Source organism: Procambarus clarkii, chromosome 48 (assembly GCF_040958095.1).
Source record: "Procambarus clarkii isolate CNS0578487 chromosome 48, FALCON_Pclarkii_2.0, whole genome shotgun sequence".
In the NCBI taxonomy this organism is placed as follows: Eukaryota; Metazoa; Arthropoda; class Malacostraca; order Decapoda; family Cambaridae; genus Procambarus; species Procambarus clarkii.
This window is the reverse complement of record NC_091197.1, coordinates 14,897,473-14,917,503: the sequence shown is the minus strand read 5'-3', so window position 1 is coordinate 14,917,503 and position 20,031 is coordinate 14,897,473. Positions and strand designations below refer to the sequence as shown.

The window sequence follows — 20,031 nt, the reverse complement described above, 5'->3', positions numbered from 1 at the left end:
ATCGGTCCCAATCTAGTCAAACTGGAAGTAAGTAAGTAAGTAATTATCAAAAGAAGGCACCAAACCGGGAGTCAAACTGGAAGATGGCGAGTTATATATGACTTAATAAAGCCTTCGTTTCTTTATGCTATATGACCCAAATACGAGTCATTCACACTTTTCATTTTCCCGAGACTTATCTAACACCAGAGTTCTTCCAAAGCTTCAGAAACTTTAATTATACAACTTCCTCTTTAGAAAACCTCTGGTTACCTAATACTTATCTAATTTGTATGTACGCTACATATCCTTCATCTATCTGATCCTTATGTACGCTACATATCCTTCATCTATCTGATCCTCATGTACTCTACATAGCCTTCATCTATCTGATCCTTATGTCCTCTACATATCCTTCATCTATCTGATCTTTAAGTACCTTACACATTCTCTGTTAATCTTTTAGTTCTCTGTATGTGCTTCACTCAGCATACTGGAATATATTTTATGCACACTTCATGAAATCTCTAAAATTTAAATTTTATATATGCTATACCAGATGTAATTAAATTACAGTACATTGGCCCGCATCACACTGCCAATGTCACCACATGAGGGCACCGACACTATTCACTTTCACAATCGATTCAACAAATTAATTTGTGTGTTAAACGCAGCTATCTAACTCGTGCTGTAAGAGGAAATTTAATTTAGCATACATACTTAGGTATTTATGATTTGAGAGAGAGAGAGAAGCACGCTCAACAATTAAGACACCAGTATTCTCAAGAGAGAGAGAGAGAGTGAGAGAGAGAGAGAATACGAGCAAGCACAGCATTACCACGATTGAAGAGGAATTATATCCAAATGAGGATGTTTACACTTTAAAAACAGGCTTTTTTTCCTTGATATAAAAGAAAGAACCCAAACTTATAATGTACTATGTTGTGGTGCAGTGGTCTAAGGCGTGTGCTAGGCAGAAACCCAGAACATAGGTTCAAGTCCTCCTTAGGGCGCCTACTGATTTTTCTCATTGATACATCATGATAATATGGTTTCTTTATGTAATGGAAAAAAGGTTTAGAGCATGATTTACACTAAAACATAAGCCTACTATAGTTAAAATGTTAAAAAAAATATATATTAATTAACAATTAAAATATGTACAAAAGATATGAGAAATGTACAGCATAATTTATGTTATTTACCACTGTAAGAGGGATGAACGCTCATTTTAGATGACCAAAGCTTGTGCTGTACATGAGCTTAATATTGCTCAAGTGATCATCCCTGATAGTTATCTAAACTCCCAAATTTGACATTTCATTTTATGGTAAATTTCTGGGCTAAATTAATGGTCACTGTATTAGTCGTAGAAACTATATATAAGAAATTATTTTGAAAATAATCTCAGTTATTTATTACAGCCCTGACTAACTGGTTTGTAACTACTCCATTAAAAAAGTAAAATAATTTGGGTAATCAGCTTCACATAGCGAGCATTCTCTCTCTCACCAAGAGCATGTACACATCCTATAGTTTCTCTAGATACAATAGCTATTGTGATATACTTCAAAATACTTCCACAGGTATACTCCATACAGATAAAACCGGACATATTTACCGAGATCTCTAGTTCATTGTTGAGGTCCGGCTCGTCCTCGCTGAAGACTGCGAAAGCCAGGTGAAAGATGCTCAGTAAACACAACACTCGTTCAGTTTCATTTTTAGCGTATTTAAGTCAACGATCTAATCTCTATCAAACAGAGAACTTAAAAACAAGCATTTGTAAATTACAAATACAAGTAATTATTAATTTTATGAAAAACTTCACACACTTCTAAACTACTTAATGCATTCTAGTGAATCAATATAAGTACCGAGACTCAAGTAATTAATACAAGTTGGTCAATAATTATGTACTGTACATTTAGCGTTGCATGACAGTGTTGGTACCATATTTTAAGTAAACACTGTAGTTAAGAAAGCCCATGAATCAGTACGACCAAACTGCACATGCCATGTTCCAGCACTAATCTTATCATGTACATACAATGAGCACATGAACAATGGCACAGAAAGTGACCATGTACAGTATATAATGATAATGTCGACCTGCTATCCTATTATTGTGACTTTTGTGTGTAATTAATGTACAGTAATTTTATGTAATCTTATACAATTATATAATAAGAACAATCATTTATTAATAAAACTTGGATTTTATATGTAAAATGTACACTCGGATCACCTTGTTACGTAGTACTGATGCATGAAACAAAGCTCAACTATAGTGCATTCCTTGAGTACAACCCCCTGGAGTTATATGATGTAGTAAGTGGTAGTTGAAGCTGGCGACTACTCACACATGGGTTTGAGCTGGCTGATGAGTTCTTCTTTGGTCCATTCCTTCTTGTCTGCCCAGAGGGAGATGCTGGAAGCCATGACCAGCTTGTTGTCGTCAGGGTAGGGCACGTTTAGGTAGTGTACCAACACAATGTCTGGATTCTGAAAGAGCAAACAAATAAGCAAACCCTGGCCAATTGATCAACATGTCATCACCATGGCTCATCAAACATACCACCATCACTTTGGGACATCAAACATTCCATCACCCTGAATTATCTTATACATCATTAAGTGGAAATATAGATGATTTCTCAAACATTTTAGACCTTTATAATGATTTTAAGTCTTGCAGAGTATAGACAATTTCACCCCAAAGGCATTTCTCCGCCTCCTCTCTCGAGGTTATATTTACCTGACAATTTCTCCATGGACAGTTCTCTATAACAATCCTCCTCTTCCACCTTTCCTTCCCTCCTCCCTGTCATATTTACTGACTATTCCATTCTGAATAAGTTTGACACTAGGAATATTTCCCCTGAGAATTCCCACTTTGCAAGTATTCCCCCAGGCATTTTTCTTTGTGGGTAAATGGAGGATAATGTTGAGTGTTAAATATGGTCAAGGAGAGCCAAGAATGAGGTGAGTGTGTGGAGTGGGCAGAGCCCAGGTTGAGGGAAGAGTGAGATTTGCACCAGTCGAACCCAGGGTAAGGGGTAATGTGAGGTTTGAGTAGAACCCCGTGGGCCCATGAATGCTATTCTCATCAAAATGTTATAGTGTCGTTCCCATAGGAAGAAAAAGATCTGTATAATTTGTGTATGTCAGATATGAGAATGATTATTGGAGCAAGTACAGTACCCCAGGAAAGCAGTACCCTGTGGGAGCAGAACACTACGGGAGCAGTACCCAGGGGTACAGTATACCGAGAGATATAGTATACTGTGATACAGTATGTTGTGGGGAAGGTACCCCGGGATACAGTACCCTGTATTTCAGGGCGAGGGGTGAGTGGGAAGTGAGGGTCACTTCCCACTAGTGAGTGGGAAGTGAGGAGGGTAAGGACTTACCTGCAGCAGCCAGTAACACCGCCGGTGGAAGGTGGGCAGGATGGCAGAGTGCACATAACACCCGTAGATGCACTGAAAGACAATAATAATAATTAATACTAATAACACCCATCTTTAACCATGGGAGAAGCATTGGGGGGGGGGAGGGGTTCATTTGGCCAAAATCCACGTCGTTGGTGCTTGGTATCCCCTCCCCCCCTTGTCACAAACATGTGTCCCAAGAGAGCTGAAAATGTTGAAAATATTGCATGGTTGTTAGACACGGGTTTAATTACCACTGACGTGGGTCTCGTCACATGTGCGGTAATTATCAAGTCGTTACAGGAATGACACTTATAATTCACTTCACATTGTGACTTGGCTAAACTTGCCCCTCGTTGAAATTAACATTAGGCTTAACAAACGAGAGTATAACAAGCGACTTTGAGCGTCCGAGATAATCATTGAGCAATTGACGCGCCTCAGCACTAATGCTTAAACCATTGAGATGCATTCCTCCAGTAACATACAAAAAAAAAAGACACGTGAACACGAGCTGTATTCCCACAACCACTAAATACTCATTGTGAAGTTAAATCACACGAATGTGTTTATAAGCGAGTACATATTGAAGCCGTAGGATGGAGTCCTTGGGGGGGGGGGGGTACTGGGGGTGTTGAATCCTCTTGTACTAACTTGATATTCTCTCTTGTTTTTTTTATATTGCTACTGTGATTATTTCGCACATGTTGATCACCTGTCAAACAACCCTCCCACTTCCCCCCCCCCTGATAGTTCCCCGTCCTTCCCCTTCACACAAGACAAACAGTTGGGCCATGGTGGTGACACCCACCAGTACTGAGGTGAGGCAACCCGTCCTCCGAATTGACAGTACGATTTAATACTACGGGCTGATTTTTGGAGGACGGGCTGATTTTTGGAGGACGGGCTGATTTTTGGAGGACGGGCTGATTTTTGGAGGACGGGCTGATTTTTGGAGGACGGGCTGGGCGAGGAGTGGCTGAGCTGTCAGCAACGTGCCCGAGTCTAAGGCTAGAGGGGGCTGCTGGTGCTGCTGCAAGGTAACGAACCTTAGAAACAGTTTAGCTGATCAGGCCAGTTCATAGACCAGCCCGTCCTCCTAAGGTTCCCCAACGTCAAGAAACTGTCGTACTAATGGGCCTCTTATCCTAACCCCACCTGAGGACCCAAAATAGAAAACGGGACAGTATGTCAATTTTGCGAGCCGCTGCCATTTTCTAGTACGACGATTTTTGGCCTTAGGTAAAGAATTCGTTAAAATACAACGCTGTATTATGAGGACGGGTTGGACAGACGCCATGAATCAGCCCCACCACCAGGCGCCACCACTCAGAACTAGTAGAAGTAGTTCTTAGTGGAGTAGAAACACCACTAATCAAGTAATGAAATGTGGGTGCAGAATTCCGTAGACTTTTTGTGTAATACCTGTGAGTCGCAGATTACCATCACTTGAGGTTCTGGGGTTCACTGCCCCATCCCTGGAAGCCATTTGACCAGACATCCTGCTCGACTGATTGATCAGTTAAATGTTGAGTGGTTACACCTGGCAGCCTGACTGAACAGGCACGCAACACAGTTTTCCTACATTGGATGGTTTATAGACCTCCACTGTTGAACGGTCTAATAAGGTCCTGGTCTAGTAAGGTCTCCACCTGCGTGCGCGCTATTACCGCAAGTTCGATCCCATCGTGCAGCCTCAGTATTCATTCCCTGAGTCATCACCCTGCTGTGGTTTTCCCCCTGTATATATCTTAGGGAAGACGAGGACAAATAATAATAGCACAGAGGAAACCAAGATAACAAACATACGAGACTTTATCGGTTGCCAGCAGCCAAATTGGTCACCTGAGCCCTTACACCTGTTGTCATGGGAACTACCCTAACCCCCTCCTTCCCTTCCCCCCTCTCTTTCCCCTCTCTCTTCCCCTCATTCTTTCCCCTCTCCACACTGTCAGTCTCCTGACGTGGTCACAATGTAATATTATATATATATATATATATATATATATATATATATATATATATATATATATATATATATGCGTGCATTTATATGCGTAACAGAATGAACTTGTTCAGTGTTAGAGTTGTCAACAAGTGGAGTATATTAGGCGTAGAAATCAATGAAGTTAACTCGATTCAAATTTGTAAATGTAAAGATGATAAAAGAAGTACATCGGGTTACTTGTATAATGTTTCGTAAGGCAGAACCCGGGAGCTAAGTTTGATGCAGCACACACATCTTAGTACATCTAGGTGTCCCACCATGGCCACAGTGTACCCCAATATGCCCACAGTGTACCCCAATATGGCCCACAGTGTACCCCAATATGCCCACAGTGTACCCCCAATATGGCCACAGTGTACCCCCAATATGGCCACAGTGTACCCCAATATGGCCCACAGTGTACCCCAATATGACCACAGTGTACCCCAATATGGCCCACAGTGTACCCCAATATGGCCCACAGTGTACCCCAATATGACCACAGTGTACCCCAATATGGCCACAGTGTACCCCAATATGACCACAGTGTACCCCAATATGGCCCACAGTGTACCCCAATATGGCCACAGTGTACCCCAATATGGCCCACAGTGTACCCCAATATGGCCAAAGTGTACCCTAATATGGCCAAAGTGTACCCCAATATGGCCCAAAGTGTACCCCAATATGGCCACAGTGTACCCCCCAATATGGCCACAGTGTACCCCCAATATGGCCAAAGTGTACCCCAATATGGCCAAGGTGTACCCCAATATGGCCAGTGTACCCCAATATGGCCCACAGTGTACCCCAATATGGCCCACAGTGTACCCCAATATGGCCACAGTGTACCCCAATATGGCCCACAGTGTACCCCAATATGGCCACAGTGTACCCCAATATGGCCCACAGTGTACCCCAATATGGCCCACAGTGTACCCCAATATGGCCACAGTGTACCCCAATATGGCCACAGTGTACCCCAATATTGCCACAGTATACCCCAATATGGCCCACAGTGTACCCCAATATGGCCACAGTGTACCCCAATATTGCCACAGTATACCCCAATATGGCCCACAGTGTACCCCACTGTAGCCATGTCATGTGTCAAGGCAGACATTGTCATGACACGCGGCTGTCCACCAACACAGACGACCACAGACGTCTGACAATGGCTGGCATTAGTCAAGTCAAATTAAAAAGCCAAACAGAAAATATTATTTAATAAACGTATGTCAACAAGAATTCAATTACACAAAATACATTTCCTCACCAGCTTAATATTGACCAGAACTTTAATGCAACGAAATCATATTTAGACTACAATTTCATATATATATTCCTCAAGCGCCATATTTTATTGAATAAATTTTCTTTTAATATACAATTTGAACTTGATTTTTATTATTATTGGGGAAATATTTTAAAAATTATATTAAATAATATTAATCATAATGTAAATATTATGAAAGTTATTTATAGGCTAAGAAAAGTTAAGTTAGTTTTGGTATACTTTGGAACATGTATACTAAACCTTTTTCTAGTTTGTCCAAATTCAATAGTACAGATTTCTACTTTCTAATTGCCTTGTACGTAGCTATATGTTCTATAGTCCTTATCGTTACTATAAGTACGACCCAACCAGGAGGATGGGCTGATATGAAGCACCACCAGTTGACTCTCATCTAGAGCATGTACCCCCTCTCCCTAGTCTTAGTCTTATGTACAGGGTCAACATAATTAAAGTTCCGCACCTGGCCCAACTCTGTGGACAACCAGTAGTTGGCACCTGTGACACTAGGCTCTCACCCTTTCTCTCCTTCAGAGACAAGACTCGCATCTGGATGCTGGGAGATCAGGTCAAGTGATCACATGAAGGCTCTGACACAAAAGTGGCTTCAGTCTCATCCTGTTCCTTATATGGCTGTTACCCAATGAATAAAGTTTATTCCTAACGAGGCATATAATAGGCTCGTGAAATAAATGGGTCTCTAGGAGCAGGCTTCGGATGAGCTGAGATTGGAGACCAAGTCTTGTTTGATGTTTTAATACTACGTCATTCAACAGCCCTTATGAACCCTAGTCTTAGTTTTGACAGAGAGAGAGAGAGAGAGAGAGAGAGAGAGAGAGAGAGAGAGAGAGAGAGAGAGAGAGAGAGAGAGAGAGAGAGAGAGAGAGAGAGAGAGAAAGACAGACAGACAGAGTGACAGTGAGAGACAGAGACATAGAGACAGATACGCAGAGAGAGAGAGACAGAGAGACAGATACACAGAGAGAGACAGAGACAGAGAGACAGATACACAGAGAGAGAGAGAGAGAGAGAGAGAGAGAGAGAGAGAGAGAGAGAGAGAGAGAGAGAGAGAGAGAGAGAGAGAGAGAGAGAGAGAGAGAGAGAGACAGAGAGAGAGACAGACAGAGAGACAGAGAGAGAGACAGACAGAGAGACAGAGAGAGAGACAGACAGACAAGAGAGACACAGAGAGAGAGAGAGCAAGGAGAACAGGGCCCCACACACAGTACCAACAATCAATAACTAACCTCTATGCCCTGGACCTTGAGCTTCATGTGGTCCTCTCTGGTGGTCTTGCCGTCCTTACGTTTCTTCCAGCAGTAGCCGTCGCGCCGGTACCGGACCTTCTTCCTCGAGTACAGCAGCATGGAGCCGCTCTTGGGCCTGTCGGAGACCTCAACGCTAGTTACTGCTCTACCTCACTCCTCACGCTCTCTCATGCTCTTAATCCCTCACCTCTCACGCTCTTACCCTCCCTCACATCTCTCACACACGCTCATTATGTATACTGACACACATATATATATATATATTAACAGGAATTATATGACAAGAATACGACATGGGCGAAGCTTGGATGACGTTCAAAGTCAATATAAATCACTCAAAAAGCTTTCAAGTCATTGTAAATGATGAGGACATGACGCCTACCAAACCCCTAATGGTGGGGGGACAATGAAATCAAAAGTCTCGCTGGATACTACAACAGCAATCGGTGGAACGGAACATATTAGGCCTCCGGTAGATATAAGTAAGTTGCCCCTATCCGCCGCCAGCTGTCACTGGCAGCTAATGGTGCCCGTTTTCTATATAATGAGGCTTTCGCTTCGGTATTTACCGTTAAAACTAAAATTTCCTTACCAAGATCATTACTAAATAGTGAGCAAACCATCCTACGATATATTAGCATAAACGAATATGAAGTAGGCCTACTTATATCAATGATTTAGGCCTATTTATGTCGACCATTAAGACAAAATCAGAGATAATTCTACCCAAAAAATATTAAAAATAAAATTCAGAAAATCACTAAACCAAATTGACAAAACATTAGAAATGACACACACACACACACACACACACACACACACACACACACACACACACACACACACACACACACACACACACAGAGGAAGGCTCAGGAATCTGTACACCAGTTGATTGACAGTTGAGAGGCGGGACCAAAGAGCCAGAGCTCAACCCCCGCAAGTACACACACAACCTGTCACTCACGCCGACAACAGCCGAACACCGACATCAATTTAAAACATAACATGAGAGGATTTAGAACACAAAAGATCCAGAAAATGCATTAAACAAATAAGTCACTCAACCGGTCCATGTGAAATTAAAATTTTTCTTTAGTCCATCAAATGAGTTAACTGACAGTGAGAGGAGATGACTGTCACTGTCAAACCTGGGGGGGAGGGATTCGAACCCTGGACGGGTTCGAATTTTAACCTGGATTTTAACAATCCATCCTTATTTTATTTACAAAACATTAAAGGCATTAAGTACAAAACTGGATTTAAACTTTTATTATATACCAATACTTGAGAATTATTATCAATTCCGTCAAACGATAAACCGCATTTGAATTACTAATTCAATTATAAGGGAAATTTAGAAGGCATATTGACCTATACGTGGCGGCTCCTATTTACTCAAAACCTATTCATACATATGTATTTTACCTATTTACTCCTATCTACTCAAAACCATTCATACATATGTATGAACTTGAAATGCCTCACTGTACTCCCCTCTATTATTCGAGGAAGCCTATCTTCTGCGCCTCAGCTGTTAAATATCAACTATGCCATGCCTAGCCTAGCCTAGCCTAAATAACAACTATGTCTAGCCTAGCCTAAATATCAACTATGCCTAGCCTAGCCTAGCCTAGCCTAAATATCAACTATGCCTAGCCTAGCCTAGCCTAGCCTAAATATCAACTATGCCTAGCCTAGCCTAGCCTAAATATCAACTATGCCTAGCCTAGCCTAGCCACATGGTCTGCCAAAACCGTTGGTGTGTTAATTTCCTGCTCTGAAGGGGGAAGTGAGTACTGAGCAGTACTCAAGGCAGGACAGCACAACTGATCTGAACACTATGAGCATTGTGATGGGATCCCTGGATGTGAAAGTTCTCGTACTCCATCCTATCATATTTTTGGCTGACGCAATATTTGCTTGGTTATGCTCCCTAAACGTTAGGTCGTCAGACAGAATTATTCCATAAACCAATACGTGTCGTTTCCCACTATGGGCAGATTTGATTGTCTTGTACACTGTATTTTGTTTAATGTCATAATTTTTTACCATACCTAAGTAACTGGAACCTTTCACTGTTTAACATGTTATTTTCAGCTGCCCAATCGAAAATTGTATTAATATCACCTTCTAATTTTTCAGCATCTTTAAAAGTAGTCATTTTCATTCAGTATCTTTAAGGGAAGTAACTCATCAACGACTGGTTGGTGCTGGTAACAAGCCAATTACACCTCCCTTCTCCTTTGCAACGGCAGGAAGGAGAAGGTTTGCAGCATTGCAATAATCAGTTGCTTGACGAATTATTTTATATTCAACCTGACCCAGTTTCACCCTGCGTTAGTTCACTCTTGATCGTCACGTAATTAATGATACCTGGTTGATGGGGTTCTGGGAGTTCTTCTACTCCCCAAGCCCGGCCCCGAGGCCTGGCTTGACTAGTGAATTAGGTCCACCAGGCTGTTGTTTGCAGCGGCCCGTAGGCCCCACATATCCACCACAGCCCGGTTGGTCCGGTACTCCTTGGAGAAAATGAAATTTTCTCCATTAAAATAAATTAAATCGAATATCATTAAATTAATTGCATGATATAGCGAGTAGACTGCGTGACGAACGTCTTCCAAAGGTATTTTGTCTTAAAAGATCGACACCAATATCATATATCGATTTTTTCTTGAAAGTTTTCTCAATCTTCCGAGAGCAATTATGTTAATTCTCTAATACTTGACTGATGCGGTGCCTGGAGGGACGGAGGTGCTCCCAAGGTGTTGCCTGGGTGTTGCTGGTGTTCCCAATCCCCCCCCACCACATACACACACACGATTGACGGTTGAGAGGCGGGACCAAAGAGCCAAAGCTCAACCCCCGCAAGCACAACTAGGTGAGTACACACACTCACACACACGCACACACAGATAAATAATACGAATATAAAACTGTTGTAATACTAACAAGAGAGAATGGAGGAGGGAGAACTCACCTGATTTTGACTTCCTTGGAGAGCCAATCAATGTGTCTGTCAAAGCTGATGAGGAGGGAGGCGATTTCCTGAAAGAGAAAACGATAAGCATTAGGAGGAGGGACTGTGGTATTATTATACCCAGACTGACCACTTACTGGGGTCTATTGTGGCAGCCGAACATTATGACTATCATGGACTTGTTGGTCTGCAGATAGTAGGTTTGGGGGGGGGGAGAGAGAGAGAGAGAGAGAGAGAGAGAGAGAGAGAGAGAGAGAGAGAGAGAGAGAGAGAGAGAGAGAGAGAGAGAGAGAGAGAGAGAGAGAGACGACAGAGAGAGAGAGAGAGAAATGCATTATATAATCCTGCATACTACTAATTCAAAAATATATTGGATATGTAGAGTCAACGAAAAACTACCATAAAATATTCTATATAAACTACAATGTTCCATAAATGAACACCATTATATAAAAAATATATCAATATAACATTTAACGGTCAAAGGTATTGTATTTCCCAATAGGCTAAATAATATGTGCCTACAGCCATTCAGGCCCGAGTATGCCTCCTGGGCGACCAATCAGGTGGCGGGATTCAAATGATGGCGCGCCGAGGCTCGCAAAGTGAATCTCCCGCCATTACTGTCTGATGATATTCCTGGTTCTGGATTTCACAGTCGTTGGCTTGAGGCCCTTCCACCTCCGTGTTATTAACTGAACCATTTCCCCCAAGGACGCCTTGCTCTTGGAGCTACTGTGGGAGCCGCCTCTCCGAACATTTACATTTGACGAGACCAAACTGATAATGAGACGGTGGTTTCGGCTCCCTTCTCCTCTCTTATGGCGGAGTGTTCTCGTCTACTGTAGTTTGAAGGATTAAGCTTCAGCTCATGGGTTCCGCCATTCAACCATAACCCGTCCTGTATTTAACCTAACCATAACAGTTTTTTTTCCATAATTCCTAAAATTCGTTCGGGAGGGTTAGGCTTCCATGTGTATACCTTGTCCATATGTATTCCTATAATATACCGTTGTGTATTACGTGTAAGTATGAAATGTGACTTGAGGATATGTATCCCTGACATTTCGGGTAATTATTGCCACGTGTCACCCACTTCCTGATTGGCAGACTGAGGTGACGTTGAAGTTTTCAAATAGTTCTGTTTCCCGCCAAATTGGTTACGTAAAGAATAAGATATTTTCATGACGAAACGTGATCGTCTGCACGATAATGGAGGACGTATGGAACGTCGTATGTGGACTATATGACGACATATGTGGCCCATATGACCACATATGTGGCCTATATGTCACATCTAGCCTGCCGGCCACTGTCTGATCACTCTGTCCTCCCGAGTTGTCACAACGTCCCAAAACTGATGAACTAACGTACCCGAAGCTAACCTTACCGATGAACCCCCCCGAATAGAAAACGCAATAACCCGTCAATTTTGCAAGCCATTATGATTTATAGTACATCATAATTTGACGTTCGGGATTTTTATCGTCAAAATACGACGTATTATTCGAGAGAACAGGTTAGTCTGAAACCTCAATGTTTACACTGCATCTTATTTTTCCCCTATGCCTGCCTAGGAATTTCCCCGTCTTCCTCAACTTTTTTCCCCTCCCAATCTCCCCTGTTTAGTTTCCCCAATCCCCCACAGCCTCCCAATCTCCCCTGTTTAGTTTCCCCAATCCCCCACAGCCTCCCAATCTCCCCAGTCCTGTCTCCCCAATCCCCCACAGCCTCCCAATCTCCCCAGTCCTGTCTCCCCAATCCCCCACAGCCTCCCAATCTCCCCAGTCCTGTCTCCCCAATCCCCCACAGCCTCCCAATCTCCCCAGTCCTGTCTCCCCAATCCCCCACAGCCTCCCAATCTCCCCAGTCCTGTCTCCCCAATCCCCCACAGCCTCCCAATCTCCCCAATCCCCCACAGCCCCCCCCCCACTAAATGTTTGAGAATGGTTAATAAACATATATTCCCCACGCCAGTTGGCGCCCGCTTCGCTGCCAGACGTAAAGCTAAATAAAGTTTCTCACTATTATATATGATAATTACTCCTAAGATTCTAATTTATTCCACCATCCTAACTTCCAGCAGATAGCTGTCTCCTTACATCAAGTTCATTTTATTACGTAAGAATTTTTAATAGGATAAAATTTGTATTATATAGCCTAAGCTGAACGAAAGGGCCGCCTAGTTTAAATTGTTTTGTTCAACCTTAGGTTTAAAGTTAATGTTTCTTAATTATAGTAGAGCAAGTAATGGGTCTCTCTCTCCATCGGTCGGCCGAGCGGACAGCACACTGGACTTGTGATCCTGTGGTCCCGGGTTCGATCCCAGGCACCGGCGAGAAACAATGGGCAGAGTTTCTTTCACCCTATGCCCCTGTTAACTAGCAGTAAAATAGGTACCTGGGTGTTAGTCAGCTATCACGGGCTGCTTCCTGGGGGTGGAGGCCTGGTCGAGGACCGGGCCGCGGGGACACTAAAGCCCCGAAATCATCTCAAGATCTTAAGATATCATATCAATACAATCTGTCCACCCCCCCCCCCTTTACAAAGAACGTCGCTTTTCGATCGTATGCGTTACATAAGGTCCAAAAATTGTCGTACTAGAAAAAATGGAAGCGGGTGGCGAAAGTGACGTACTGTCCCGTTTTCTGTTTTGGGTCCTCTGGCGGGTTAGGAGAGGACACTTTAAATTGACCGTTTTCTCCGCGTTGGGAAACCTTAGGAGGAGGGACTGATCAATATCGTCGAGGCATCTCACTTACTTGAATAAATTTTGATTATTTTCGGTAAAATCGCAATATTTTATATTATATATATATATATATATATATATATATATATATATATATATATATATATATATATATATATTATATATATATATATATATAATATATATATTGCTACGCAATTTCCTCGTGAAAAACCTGAATAACAGTTGGACTAATTAGCGAAAAATGCGACCAGCAACAGCATCTTGTAAACAGTGCACCATGCTAATGGGTCGCCCACACCAGTGCCTGACCCCCTCACCAGTGCCACACTCATTCTCTCATGTGGCCTTTGAACACGCTTGAGGGAGGGGCCCCCAGTTAAGGAGGGCCCCCCAGTGAAGGAGGGCCCCCAGGGCTCTGGTCAAGACCTCACCAACTGTCCAATAGGCGGCGCTGTCCTCCTTAACATTCCGGTCACGTCAACAAACTTTCAGAACAAGTTTGAAAATATTGCATGCCACTTGTTCATGCGCTTAGTTGTACCCCCCTCTCTTATTTTGTTCCAAGGGCCTCCCACGGCAGCTGCACTCCCTACACACGGCAACTGGACCCCCCACACGGCATCTAAGGTCCACGGCAACTGGACCCCACGGAAAATACACCCCAATGGAAGCTGTCCATCACGGCAGCTGACCCCAGACGCCAGCTGGACCCCCCGGCAACTGGTCCCTCATGGCAAATGCAGCACTTGGATGGGAGTGTGCATGGTGTGGGGGTCCAGCGTGGTGTGGGGTCCAGCGTGGTGTGGGGTCCAGCGTGGTGTGGGGTCCCCTAGTGTGACCCCCTCCTGTGGTCCCATGACTAAGGAAAGATGAACACGTCTCGTAAGTGCACAAGTATACACAACCCTGGCCCCGGTCCACCACCTGTGTTGGCCCAGTACTAGCACAGGTAACCCTAGTGTGGAATCCCACCAACAAAAAAAGAATAAAGCAGAACTAGTAAAAGTCCAGTGATGCTAGACGACTAAACTTAAGAGAACCAAGATTCCGTGCTGGGGGAAGATAAGGATAAGAGGCGACAGAGATCCGCGGTTATTCAACATCCTACCAGCGAGTATAAGAAATATTGCCGGAAAAAAAACGTGTAAGTCTTCAAGAGAAAACTGGATAGTTTTCTTCAAGAATTACCGGACCAACCGGGCTGTGATGGATAATATGGGCCTGCTGGCCGCTCCAAGCAACAGCCTGGTGGACCAAGCTATCACAAGTCAAGCCTGGCTTCGGGCCGGGCTTGGGGAGTAGAAGATCTCCCAGAACCCGTATCAAGCAAGTATCAAGCATGGTAAGAAACAAGAGGGTTCGGGACCCGTTATAAACGCACACCAACGACAGAAAGACGGGGGCCCAACAGCTGATGCTAGACCTAAAAAGCACACACACACACACACACACACACACACACACACACACACACACACACACACACACACACACACACACACACACACACACAGGCAAGTTCACACATTACATTCACTTGAAGGAAAAAGTTGGATAAGTGTACAGACACAGCGGAAGCTGTTGTGCCACATGAGGCTCTATCATAGTCCCTCCTCCTCCCCCTCTCATATAAAAACCCGCCCCATCTCTTCAAGCCCCACACAACAAGTTTATGCTCTCTAGAAATCGGAAGAGCGGGCGGTGGGGCTCTATGTTTGGTGTGGGCGTTGAGGGTGTGGGAAATTTTTACCCACCATATCTAATAATCATCTAAGAAATGTATAATTTCTATATCATATCTAAATCATATCAAAATCATATCTAAATCGTATCAAAAATCATATTAGAATCATGAAAAATTCATTATAGCTTGGTCCTGGATGACAATGGCACCATGAACACGTACGCAACAGGGGCCCTTTTGATGCCTACGTGACTTTGTACATGATCTTTCAAGGATCCAGAAGCTTCTAGAAGGACTTCTTAATTAAAAAACTATTGGAACATTGATTCAACATCCGGTAGGATTAAAAATCGAATCCTTAATAAGATTCAGTGGTACTTTCAAATACTACTTATAATCTTTAAATCTTATATCTAATTATATTATAATCACATCTTATTTCAATAATAAGTCTAGACTGTAAAAATAATCAATCAATATTCATTGAAGGCTACCGTGCTCAGAGAGCATGGCAGGGCGATGGGGGGCGAGAAGCGCCCACGACGATGCCTCGCGGCACTCCGCGTTTGTTTACAAATGAGTGAACAAGTGACTGATCCTTAGCGAACATTACCAGCTCAAGGACACCTTATCTAATATTTTTTATCGCCAGTGAATACTCTCTAGAACTGGGGGAGTACCTGGACAATATCTACAAGGAAAATCCTGGAACATTACATAAAATAGAGTGTATAGTGGAGATCAGTGATACGGTTTCCTCCACCTTCATTCATAAACTTTTATCTCGAATCATTCTTCTGCAACTGCAGGATAATCACGTAGCAACGCTACCAGATCATCATACAGCAACGCTGTAGCAAAATATAGTGCCTAAACTCGACAAGAGAGTTAATCAGTCTGGCAAACTTGTCAGACAGGCACCCCGACTGGCAGAGAAGTATATTGAGGGTTATTTGGTGTATGATTGGCCAATTGTATGCTTGTGTAACTTTAATATCCTATAAATCTGTCTGTTGGTTAAAAAGCGAGGCTAAGCCTCACATATCGGTACGTTTATTAAAATTGTAGTGTAGCTGTGAATCTTATCCAAACACTGAACCTCATGAGTGTCCATTCTGTCAGAAAAGAATTCAGCCTCAATAAGTAAAAACCTCACAAGTGTCCACAGTCTTGGAAGAGATTCAGTCAAGCTAACTGTATAAATTGAATATGTCTGCATATATATTTGAATATATAAATTAAGTTATCAATTGCTTGCTTAGTTATTTATAAGTTATCATATAAGTTCATTTAATTGAATATAATTTCTAGTACTAAGTTAATAGTATTAAGACTACATTTAAGGTCATTTATTTATACTTTTACAATTTAATTTGTTGTTTATAGTATAAGTACATATTGGCTGTTAAGTTATGGTACTAGGTTAGACTATGTATGTTTAAATCTCTGATTTAAACAGAGCCAGTGTTCAGTCAGATAACTGAATTTATCAAATCTTATCCTTGTATAAAATACAAGCTGATGTGAGATCCCTGTCTACAGGTGGACTGGAACTTCTATCAACAAGTCATTCACCCCACCTGTCCCTTACAGCCCACAGTCTGTCATTAGGAAAAGAGGATTTAGGATTTACAACCCTAGCTAGAGATTTTAGTTGAATTAATTTGCAGACAGTAATTTTTTAATTTAGTTCAGTTCAAGTCCCTGGTAGTCTCCTCTTATATCAATCCCAGCAGGTTTTTCCCACATTAATGGTCCTTCGAACCGGATAATAATGGTCCTTTATACCTAGATATTTATGATCATTCGTTTACCGAATATTTCAGTGCCAAATAGATAAGAAACTTCTTGATTTTGCATTGGAAGAATTCTTACATATTCTAGCCTAACCTAGCTATCAGCCAATATTTATCATAGCCATATATCTAAGTAAACAAATAGTTTGCAGTGGCTTAAGCCACCATATCCATTAACTAGTAAGCATTCATAACAAACTGATACTGTTTTGTGTTAAGAAACAACAGTACTTAAGTATATCAGTGTCAAAGACACTGCACTGCATCTTAATCATAAAATATCATTATCTACCTCATTGTGGTAACATTACATATATATTTAAGTGTATTATCTAGCATTATCTCTAATCTACTGATTTTCGGAGCTGCTCATTACATAATATTCTTTAAAAAAGTGTTATCATCACTGTAAGAGCATTTCATTACAATCTATCTATAATCAACTATATCATACCCTATATTCCAGGTAAAACCAGTAGACATTCTACTGTATTTTATCTAACAATTATTATGGTAACAGATTTTGTAATAACTTTGCAAAAATAGTGCCATTTACTATTTTTAAAAAATTATTACAAGATTTACCAACTTGGTGCATTCGTGCATTCGGGTCACAAATCAAATTATTACAGTACTTTTGATAATTGAACACCTGCTACAACCAGATTCCAGGGAGGAAATGAAGGACGATCTTTGGAATCATTACCTAAGTAGACAGGAAAGCTCATTTATCAAAATACATTAACATCATACATATTTATCAGAAAAAAGAGAAAAATCTCGGAATCTCCGAAACTCGGAAAAGGTCAAAATGGCTAACAGTGTTCCACCAGCTACTGAAACAGAAATGAAAAGGACACAAAGTGTCTAAAAAATCACTTGAATCTACAGCCTACAGACCATTTAAATCAGGTGATAGACAAATGTCATCATCACTTGGCTACAATAGTCTACAATTGGGGATTAAGACCAATCTTAATCTCACAACACAATCTGAAAGGCTAACAGCCCATTGACAATGTCAATACAAATATTATCATTCATCTAAGATAACTATCTTAATCCAAGAATAAAGTCTTGATCACTTAATTTCATGCTTTCACTGGAGTGAAAGCAGCCTCAGAAAATCTGAAGTTAATCAAGCATCTCAAAGAGACTAACTTAATAGAAAAGGCAAAGCCGAGAAAAAAGCAAAAGCAAAATGCTTCATCACATCATGAATAATGTAGATACACATTATTACAGATACAATTCATCCTTTAAGGAAATCCTTGGAGGAGTACAAGTGTTACATGCTTGTATAACCTACTTCCATGTAATTGCTTACCTACAAGTGTTACATACTTGTAACAACATCTTATCACAAAGCCAAATCATTGATGGACTTCGAGCTTACGTACAAAGATTACGAAGCCGAGGAAAACTTAGATCTCAAGAAAAAATCCCCAAAAGTGAATCCACGGACAAAAGCAAAAATGTCCAGAATGGCAGTCAAAAATCAAGGCAACAAAACTCCTCTTCTGCAAAGTGGAAACAGAATAATGTTGGCTCTTATGCTATATCCCCCACAGTTAACAGAACTGTAGGAAACCAAGCTCCTAAGACAGATAAGACAAAAGGAGCTACAAGTGCTCCAAAATGTTTATTCTGTCAAGAAGCACATACCATTTATCAATGCACAGTTTATGTAGGCCGTGCCAGTCGAATCGATCGACTGAAATCTCTGAACAGGTGCATCCGTTGTCTACGGAAGCACGATACTAGTGAGTGTATCACTCAATTGCAGAACTGCCAATATTGTCATAAAAGTGTACATCACACAGCACTCTGTGGTGATATTAACACTCAATCCAGATCACAGACTTCCAATAATCAACCTGCATCTCAGGCAAAGCCCAAAGATGATAATACCACAACAGCCGTACAATTCTGTACAGTAATGAGCAATGTCAACGACTTGGATACAGAAATTGTTACAACAGCCATATTGCCTACTGCACAGCTAGAACTATGCAGTCAAGGAATTTGTATTCCAACTAGAGGCTTTTTTGATCAAGGGTCACAGAAAACCTTTATCAGTAAAAAGATGGCAGAAGATTTACAACTTAAATCTTCAAAGCAAGTATCTACATCTATATCAGGGTTTTTTACTAATTCTGGTCGTAGAACCTTTCCAGTAGTAAAACTCAATGTCTGTCTAGGTACATCCCAAAGGACAGTAGAAGCCATAGTAGTTGATAAAATTCCTACTGAAATGGAAGTGACTGGTCTGACAGCCACAATTAAATTCCTAAAAGAAAAAGGAATCCAATTAGCAGATCCTCTACTTGATTCTGACTACATAGGGGATATCGGAATCCTGATTGGAGCTGACTACTATCATCGATTCATTCTGGGATCAGAAGAATCTATGGGTATGAATATACTCAAATCAGCAGGAGGCATATTGATGACAGGACCTATACTAGATCTTGAACCTTCAACTCCTGAAAAATCACATCATACAGAAACTGTAATAGTGGCATGACTAGGCAAAGAACAGTCACCACTTAAAATCCCCCACATGATTGATGATGGATTAGAATCTGTACCTCAATTGTGGGAACTTGATGCCATAGGAATAATTCCTGAACAACCAAGTCCTGATGATGTCTGTGCATATAATCAATACTTAGAAACTGTACAGTACTATGATGGACAGTACTGGGTAAGGCTACCATGGAAAATAAACCATAAAACCTTACCTACCAATTATCACATGGCTTATAGTCAATTTAAATCGCAACTAGCAAAGCTAAGAAAAAGGCCTGAGCATTTAAAACTCTATCATGAGATTATTGCTCAACAATTAAAGAATAAATTCATCGAAGTCGTGAAACATGACAATACG

At 41.5% G+C, this 20,031-nt stretch overlaps 1 protein-coding gene across 8 annotated transcripts in view; it reads right to left on the bottom strand.

Moving 5' to 3' along the window:
• The window catches only part of LOC123764803 (Calmodulin-binding transcription activator), a 671,468-nt gene that overhangs the window by 53,643 nt on the left and 597,794 nt on the right, over positions 1-20,031 (bottom strand). For all 8 annotated transcript variants that reach the window (XM_045752968.2, XM_045752966.2, XM_045752967.2 and 5 more), the window contains 5 exons: positions 10,946-11,013; positions 7,945-8,080; positions 3,396-3,467; positions 2,346-2,487; positions 1,604-1,650 (listed from right to left, as the gene is read on the bottom strand). In XM_045752968.2, coding sequence (XP_045608924.2) covers positions 1,604-1,650; positions 2,346-2,487; positions 3,396-3,467; positions 7,945-8,080; positions 10,946-11,013 — 465 coding nt within the window. The remainder of the gene's footprint in view (positions 1-1,603; positions 1,651-2,345; positions 2,488-3,395; positions 3,468-7,944; positions 8,081-10,945; positions 11,014-20,031) is intronic.